Source organism: Perognathus longimembris, chromosome 4, assembly GCF_023159225.1.
Source record: "Perognathus longimembris pacificus isolate PPM17 chromosome 4, ASM2315922v1, whole genome shotgun sequence".
Classification (NCBI taxonomy): Eukaryota; Metazoa; Chordata; class Mammalia; order Rodentia; family Heteromyidae; genus Perognathus; species Perognathus longimembris.
Window position 1 is genome coordinate 15,163,040 of NC_063164.1, and position 8,430 is coordinate 15,171,469.

General features: G+C 61.4%; 1 protein-coding gene across 1 annotated transcript; it reads left to right on the plus strand.

Annotated features, from left to right (window-relative positions):
* Positions 1–1,114: 1,114 nt before the first annotated feature.
* On the plus strand, positions 1,115–8,430 carry Ihh (Indian hedgehog signaling molecule). The gene is made up of 3 exons (XM_048344737.1): positions 1,115–2,484; positions 4,836–5,097; positions 6,955–8,430. The coding sequence occupies exons 1-3, from the start codon at positions 2,170–2,172 to the stop codon at positions 7,611–7,613; spliced, it is 1,236 nt and encodes a 411-aa protein (XP_048200694.1). The 5' UTR covers positions 1,115–2,169; the 3' UTR covers positions 7,614–8,430.

Genomic DNA, 8,430 nt, shown 5'->3' on the forward strand with positions numbered 1-8,430 from the left:
AAGACTAGGGTTTTCTTGTGGAATTCTGTTTAAACAGTTTGCTTTGAAAGGTGTTGACCTGCTACGTAGTTTCCCCCACATATCTGAGGGAGGGGACGGGGAGCAAAGGAAATGGAGAATAGTGTAGGGATGGTTTTTGAACTCTGCAAAATAGTTAACACTCTTGGAAAGATTTCAAATAGCATTATCTCCTAAATTTCCTTCTGTGGGTCTCAGTTGCTTTTTCTGGAATATCACATGTTTGGATTCAGCACTCTTTTGAGTCCGTTCAAATTCTGAATTTATGCTCACAAAATGGATCCTGAGAATGTTAATAAGTCCATGAAAAGCTACGTCTGCTCACAAGCCAGAATGTGCTTAGATGAATGAGACCTGTTGGAGTCCTTGCTTAGGTTAGGGTAAAGGTCCAGGTAGTCCTGTGGGTTTGAACCCCTGTTCCTCTGCCAGTAAATTGGCTATCTTCTCTGAACTTCAGTACCCCACTCCTAAGGGATAATAGAAAGCCATTTAGCTGTTGTGAGTTTAGCTTAAGTCATACAAACACAACACAGAATAATCATCTTTAAAAGCTCCTGTGAGTCAGGGACAGAGGGACCAACAGATGTATTCATATTGGAATAACAAGAATTTTAAAGCTGGTTGCTTTTTATGCTTTACTTCTGTCCTTATTGAATTTGTGGGCTATATTGCTACAAAATCAGATAGTTTGCTGTTGAGGTCCTTATGGCTCTTGTCTTTAGCACAGCTTGTCTCTCCTTGTTTTGACAATATGGACCCCCATTCATTCCACTGTGCTGAATGCTCTATTAAAATACATGAAATACATGGTCCGTGTTCACTTCTCTAGAGACCTGTACGTTGTCTCTGTCCTTTTTGTTTATTTGTAAAGGGGAACTAAGAGAGTGATCGTTTCTCAGGGTTGGTACAGTGTGTGGCATTGGGTCCTTTAGCCATTTCTTGGCAAGCCCCGGTTCCCGAGGTCTCTGATACCCAATGGGGGTAGTCTGGGCTCCTAGGACGTCTAGAGCTGTCCCCATTTTTAGCTGCTCTTCTGTCCGTCTTGGGCTATCCCGGTTCACCTTCATCCTGCATGTTTTAAGTGTGTCCATGCCCACTCCCAGTGTCATCCCCGGCGGGCCGGGGGGTTCACCGGCTGGATTCAGTCCTCAGCTCCGCCAAGCTGAGAGAAAGGCACGTGGCCCGGGCCCGGGTGGAGCACCGGGTTCCGCGGCCTCCGGCATTTGAGGTTTGCTTCCCCGCGGGAGACACCGTAGGCGGCCGTGCGGTCCGTCCACCTCCCCCCCCCCCGCCCGCCCTCGCGTCCGGCCGCGCGGGGGGTTGCGGTCTCCGTGGGGGTGGCAGCGCCCTGTCCTCGGGGGGGGGGGCGTTGCGCCTGGCGGGGCTCCCCAGGGCTTCGAGGAGCCGCGAGTCGAGGCCAGGGCGGGGTGGGGCGCGTCCGGGCGGGGGAGGACGAACGCAGGCCGCGCAGGGGGCGCGGAGGGCAGCGGGCCGGCTGGCGCGAGGCGCAGGAGCGCGCGGGCCGAGGGCTGGCTAGCGTCGGGGCCGCCCGCCCGCCCGCCCGAGGGGGAGGAGGCTGCGTCGCCCTCGCTGCAGGTTCGCTGTCGAGCGCAGGAGGCAGGGACACGGGTAGGGTGCGGTCTGCGCGGGGCTGGAGCCCGGATCTCTTCTATTTCCCCTCTCACCAGACCCCTGGCTGCGCCGCAGACGGCAGCAGCTCTCGCTCCGCCCGAGCCGCCTGACCGCCGGGCCGGGGTGCTAACCGCGGGTCCCTCCAGCCCGCCGGCCCGGCCAGCCCAGCCCAGCCCGGCGGCCCGCAGCCCCGCCGCCCGCCGCCCCCCGCCGCCGCCGCGTTGCCAAAACAAACGGGCCGGCCTATTTATTGGCGGCCGGCGAGCCGGGCAGCTCAGAGTCGAGGCGCCGAGGGGGACAGCGCGCCGCCACCAGCCAGGGCCCCGGGCCCCCGCCCCGCACCTGAGTCCCGCCGGCCTCGAGCCGCGCCGCGCCGCCCATGGCGCCCCCGTCCGGAGTCCCCCGGAGCCACCTAGACGCCTAAGCCCCCCGCAGCGCTCCCACCCGCCCGCCCGCCCGCCCGCCCGCCCAGCAGCCCACCCGGCGCCCTCGCCCGCCGCTCTCCCGGGCTCTCCGGCCATGTCTCCCGCCTGGCTCCGGCCCCGCCTGCGGTTCTGTCTGCTGCTGCTGCTGCTGCTGCTGGTGCCCGCGGCACGGGGCTGCGGGCCGGGCCGGGTGGTGGGCAGCCGCCGGCGGCCGCCGCGCAAACTCGTGCCGCTCGCTTACAAGCAGTTCAGCCCCAACGTGCCGGAGAAGACCCTGGGCGCCAGCGGGCGCTATGAAGGCAAGATCGCGCGCAGCTCGGAGCGCTTCAAGGAGCTCACCCCCAACTACAACCCCGACATCATCTTCAAGGACGAGGAGAACACGGGGGCCGACCGCCTCATGACCCAGGTGAGCGCCATGCGCCCTTCCCGCGCGCTCCCGGAGCATCGCCACCTGCCCGGCCCTACCCGCCCCCTGGCACCTTTGGTCGACTGCCTGGCACGCCCCCCCCCCCCCCCCCGGCACCTGCCCCTCTTCTCCGGTCCGAGCCCGGGTGCCTTAGGAAATCAGACGGGCGGGCCAAGGGTGCTGTCGGGAGCGGCGGCTTCCCCATGTCCCTCCGGAGACAGGGGAGCGAGTGTCCCGCTGCCCAGCTTCGCAGCCCAGCACGGCGGCCGCTCTCCCCGACAGTGCTGGCAGCGCTGGTCACACGCGGCACCCGGAGGTCCCTCGATCCGCTTGCCCTCCCCCCCCCACCCACCCTCCCCGAGCCTCCGGGACCCACGCGGTTCCTCCCGGCCTCACACCCCGCCCGGCAGCGCCCCTTTTATTTCATAGCCATTTGGCACCCCAGAAGCGAAGAAGCTCCGGGCGCGAGGAGCCCGGTACTGTTTCGCCGCCGCCGCGCGCGCGCGCTTGGCCCGCGGGGCTGCCCGCTCCCGGGGCGGCGTCCGGGCTGGGTCTGGGGTACCGGAATCGCGGGGAAGAGCTGAGCGAGGGGGCGGAGGGGGCCCAGGGGACCCGCCGGGCGAGCCCACGTGTCTGTCTCGAGAGCTGAGCGGCGCGGCTGCGGTTAAAGGGTGGGGTGCCGGAGCCCTCTTGCTTTGGGATGGCGCTTAGGGCACCCCGGGGGCTTGGAAGCGAGGACGGGAAGGTTTGGTAGCTAGCGGCAGGGATGGCCAGGGAGTTGGGGAGCTGACTGGAGTCCCTGCCGCTTACGAGCAGGACCCCCCCCCCCCCCAACTTGCTTTCTTGAAATCCGGTGCGCGAGGGGAGAGACCAGCGCCCCCTTTTCTCTGGGATCTCGCTGGTCTTCACCCGCTAGCTGGCGACCAAGCTTCAATCCTTTAGGACGAGCAGCGAAAGCAAAGGCCTTCAGCCTGCGCCCTGGCGCCGGGGCCGGCCGGCCGCTGTCGGGGCCGAAGGTTGGCTGGTGGCCGGGCCGGGCCGGGCGCCGAGGAATGCAGATAAGGATCCGGGCCACAGCCTGGGCAATCATTGACAGCGAGCGCCCGCGCTCTGCACACGAAGGAGGGGGAAGGAGGGGACAGACGGGAGGGCAGCTCACGGGACGCACGTACGTGGGGGGGTCTTGAAGCTAGGCGACAAGGAGGACCAGGAAGGCGCGTGGCCCTTCGCCCCCTCCCACGCAATGGGCGCCCCAAACCAGGTGGCGCGGGGAAGAACCAGCCAGGCCTTGGGTTGTAGCAGTTGTTGGCTCCTGGAGTCCAAGGGTCTGTGGGGCCCCGGCCGGCTCCGTGATAGTGGGGGGTGTATTGAGACATGGCTGTCCACACCTGGCGGGCCCTTGCACCTTGGAGTCAGGGGGTGGGGTGTGGGGGGGGCTGATGCCAACCCCCCTTCTTGAAAATGAAAACGCCAGCTCCTGAGCCGCTTATCCCCAGACAACTGCAAGGTCCCTTGGCCTCTCAGGACCCCGGAACACCGGGAAGCGAGGACAGACGACCTCGTCCTTGCCCCCAGGGCTTGGCTGTACCCACTCCCCCCCCCACTCTCCCGCCCCCGTTCCCGGAGATCAAAGGCTCGGCTTCCCGGGTCTCCTCACAGATTGGGGCAAAGCTGAGGTTGCCAACTCTGGGGAAGCCCCCACCCCCCACGACCCCCATCGGGCCGGCCGGCCAGCATGGTGCTCTGCACTGGGGACGCGGGAGGGCTTGGCATCGGAAGAGGGGCGCAGCCACAGTTCTCTGTGGCATTCGAGGGATCCAGGTAGGCCTGGGATTCCCCTCCAACACACCCCTCATCCCGGGCTGCTGGGGCGCCTCTGCACCTGCCGAGCTTCCAGGCCGGGCCTTCCCCAGGCCTCAGGCTTGAGGCGGCGGTGACACCTACTGGGCACCTCCGGCCTTGCATGCCTAGCAGGACAGCCTCGGGGCGACAGCCCTTCGTCCATAGAACCCCCTCTCCTCGCAGCCCCACGCCTTTGTGTCTAGGCAACCCAGAGGGATTGGGTGTGGAGGGACCAAAGGCCCAGCTAGGGAGAGAGATTACACAGAAGGAAGGGAGGAAGGGCGCTCCCAAGGGTGCCATGCCCCCACGCGCCCTTCAGATTTGTGGCACCACCATGTGGCCCAGGGAAACCTGGGGAAACCTGGCTGCAAGAATAGGAAGATGAAGACCCCCTCCGGTTTTCCAGCTCCAGTATGGGGGAAGGGGTTGAGGTGTGAGAGTCTGGAGCAAGGCAAGCATCTGCCCCTGGCCAGCTCCTCCCCGCTAACTCGGACACATTCCTCCCCCAGCGCTGCAAGGACCGTCTGAACTCGCTGGCCATCTCCGTCATGAACCAGTGGCCCGGAGTGAAGCTGCGGGTAACCGAAGGCTGGGATGAGGACGGCCATCACTCAGAGGAGTCCTTGCACTATGAAGGCCGCGCTGTAGACATCACCACCTCAGACCGAGATCGCAATAAGTACGGACTGCTGGCGCGCTTGGCAGTGGAGGCTGGTTTCGACTGGGTGTATTACGAGTCCAAGGCCCACGTGCATTGCTCGGTCAAGTCCGGTGAGCCTCTGCCTGGGGGCTGGGCCAGGGGGCGGGGCCGCAGGGAGTGGGCAGGCAGCACAGGGCCTGCCGGGGCCCCGAAGGCGAAGATGCCCACCCCGGGATGGAGGAGGCAGGGGCCCCTGGGAAGGGGATGTCGGCGCAGCTCTCCGGGGCAGCTCTTGACTACCTGCTCTGCCCGTGCTTCATAGCGTCAGGTCACCAGGGACGTAGGGCCTGTCCCAATACCTGGGTGCTGACCTGGCCGTTCACAGTTCAGAGCTTGCCACAGGACATGTATGACAAAGCAGGCTGGACAAATGAAGGAAGCCAGGCTGGCAGACAACATCTCCCCTTTCCAAGCCCCGGGCAGAACAAGGCACGGTGGGGCCAGGAGCCAGAGTGTGCTCAGACACCGGTATGCCTGATCAAGAGGGCAGAGGTTCACCCCGCTGCAGGTCAGGCCTCCCAGAGGGGCGCAGGCATCCCTAACCTCTCCCTTAGAGCACCGAAGCTGGACCTTTTGGGGCAAAGCCAGTCACCAGAGCCAAAATAAACAGAGTGGACTCAATAAAGTGGATTTTGCCAGATTGGCAGCCTTGTTGATCAGAATTGGCAGGCACTGGAGCCTTGCCTCTCTCCCACAAGCCTTACCAGTGTCCTCGCCGCCTACACCGAATCCTGTTAATGGATGCTTCACGTGACTCTTGTGCAGGGCCCACTCTGGCCCCTTCTGGCTTCAGGTTCAATCCTCCACACAGCTGCTACATGTAGTATTGCAGTCACAGACCCAGCACCCCAAGCAAGACCTGGCCTCCTTTTCCTGTAGTCCCAATCCTACCTGAGCTCACAGTGATAATTCCACGGACCCTCAGCCACAGGCTGACTCTTCTGTTCTGCACCTTCTTTGCTAACTGTGTACTTCACATCACATCTGCACCCTTCCAACACTGGCCCAGGGCCAGCGCCCCAAATGGCCACGCGTTCATTACTACTGACCACCAAACACTGTTCTCCATCCTACCTAATGATGTCATTTTGTCATGTTCCCCCACAAGGAGCCAGAACATGAATTGAAGATGATAAAAAAAAAATTTCCAGTCCTGGGGCTTGAACTCAGGGCCTGGGCATAGTCTCTGAGCTTCTTTTGCTCAAGGCTACCACTCTACCACTTGAGTCACAGTGCCACTTGTGTCTTTCTCTATTTATGTGGTACTGAGGAATTGAACTCAGGGCTTCATGCATGCTAGGCAAGCACTCTACCGCTAAGCCACACTCCTGGCCCCTGAAGATGATCACTTTGACCTTGCCCTTAACCCACTCTGACCATTCAGGCTATCTGCTTCAGGAGTCTCTGCTTGTCTCATGGACTGGTCTTCCTCTCCCTTGCATACACTCATAGGGCCAGCTCTGTCACAGAACTTGGGGTGTCAGTCTGGGATGGAAATTTTTTGAAAACATCTGGGCAAGGTGTGAAGACAGGCCATCTGGACCCCAGAAGAGCTAAGATTCCCACTCCACAAGGCTAGGGTCTGGTCACAAATAACAGCTCAGTTGGTCTCTAGTCTCTGACTATATCCCAGCATCGTCAGGATGCAACAGATGAGTTATCGCTTGAGCTTTAGGAGACCTTTCTTCTCACTCACGGGGTCTTGGAGCCCCAGTGTGCGCCTCTCACTGGTAAGGGGTTGAGTTGGGGAGAAGGATAGGCAATCACAGTGTGACTAGGTTCAAGTGTGTAGGGGTTGGGATGTTATAATAGAGGCTCTCTGGGAACAAGAGGAGCTCTGACTGGACTGGGGTGACTAGTGGAGGGGTGCTGGGCCTGGGAATCCAGGCCTCTCAGCAGTAACAGCTTCATGTCCCTTCTTCCCACAGAGCACTCGGCTGCAGCCAAGACAGGCGGTTGCTTCCCCGCTGGAGCCCAGGTGCGCCTTGAGAGCGGGGCACGTGTGGCCCTGTCTGCTGTGAGACCAGGAGACCGGGTGCTGGCCATGGGGGAGGATGGGAACCCCACATTCAGTGACGTGCTCATTTTCCTGGACCGCGAGCCAGACAGGTTGAGAACTTTCCAGGTCATCGAGACCCAGAATCCTCCACGCCGTCTAGCGCTCACGCCAGCCCACCTGCTCTTCACTGCTGACAATCACACAGCATCGGCCGCCCACTTCCGAGCCACGTTTGCCAGCCACGTTCAGCCTGGCCAGTATGTGTTGGTGGCAGGGGTACCAGGCCTGCACCCTGCCCGAGTGGCCTCTGTTTCTACGCATGTGGCCCTTGGGGCTTACGCTCCACTCACGAGGCATGGAACACTGGTGGTGGAGGATGTGGTGGCTTCTTGCTTTGCCATGATAGCTGACCACCACCTGGCTCAGTGGGCCTTCTGGCCCCTGCGACTCTTTCCCAGCATGGCATGGGGCAGCTGGGCCCCGGGGGAGGGTGTGCACTGGTATCCTCAACTGCTCTACCGCCTGGGGCGTCTCTTGCTAGAAGAGGGTAGTTTCCACCCACTGGGCATCTCTGGCGCAGGAAGCTGAAAGGACCCCACCACTGCCTCCCTGGAACTGCTGTGCTGGATCCAAAGGCCTCCGCAGCAGGAGGGCTCGGCCCTGGAAAGGATCTGAGCTGAGGACGCTGGTCCCCAGCTTCTCCTCCGGAGTGGGGGGATGCACCATTGAGACTTGACTGGGCTCGTGGCCCCCCCACTCTCATCTTGGTGTAGTGCTAGAGCTGCAAGCTGAGCTGTCACAAGGACGGTGGGCTTTCCTTTCCTAGAGACCTGAGACCAGCCTGCCATAGCTACTACTTTACACCCTGCCTCTCACCATGAGGAGGGTCCATTCCATCTGTCTTTGGACCTCTTAATCCAGTCTTTCATGGGGCCTGGGTTTCTGACTTTACTGTTGGTAACGGACCACAGTATGAAAAGATTCTGCCCGTAGGTGGGCTTGCACCTCAGTCGATGCTGCTAGAATCCCTGGGAGCCAGCAGGGAGCTGGCTGGACTCATTGCTGCCCAGACTCCAGAAGGCCACAGCCGGCCCGGCCATCCTGAGGCATGAGCTGCCCCGCTGACCACACTCCTCCAGCCCCACCCTGAGACTTTTGCTGTCAGGGGGCAGAGTTCTCTGTTCTGGCAATGTGACCATAGTACCTGGGACTGTGAGGGAGAGGCCTGAATGTCCTTGCCACCCCTGCCCAGGCTAAGCTCCCTTTTCTGCTGACCCATGATCCCTACCCCCTCCTCCAGTCAGTCTTCCCCACCTTATTTATTGGCATGGAGGGGGAGGCTCACGGGAGAATTTTGGGAATGTTTTGGTCTTCCTTTTGTAATAAAATTATTTAAGTTGTTAGA

Excerpts from the sequence above, each read along its gene's own strand:
- Ihh (XM_048344737.1), top strand. The coding sequence starts at position 2,170 with ATGTCTCCCGCCTGGCTCCGGCCCCGCCTGCGGTTCTGTCTGCTGCTG. Across the intron at positions 2,485-4,835 it reads CCGACCGCCTCATGACCCAG|CGCTGCAAGGACCGTCTGAA; the intron begins GTGAGCGCCATG and ends TTCCTCCCCCAG. Across the intron at positions 5,098-6,954 it reads GCATTGCTCGGTCAAGTCCG|AGCACTCGGCTGCAGCCAAG; the intron begins GTGAGCCTCTGC and ends TTCTTCCCACAG.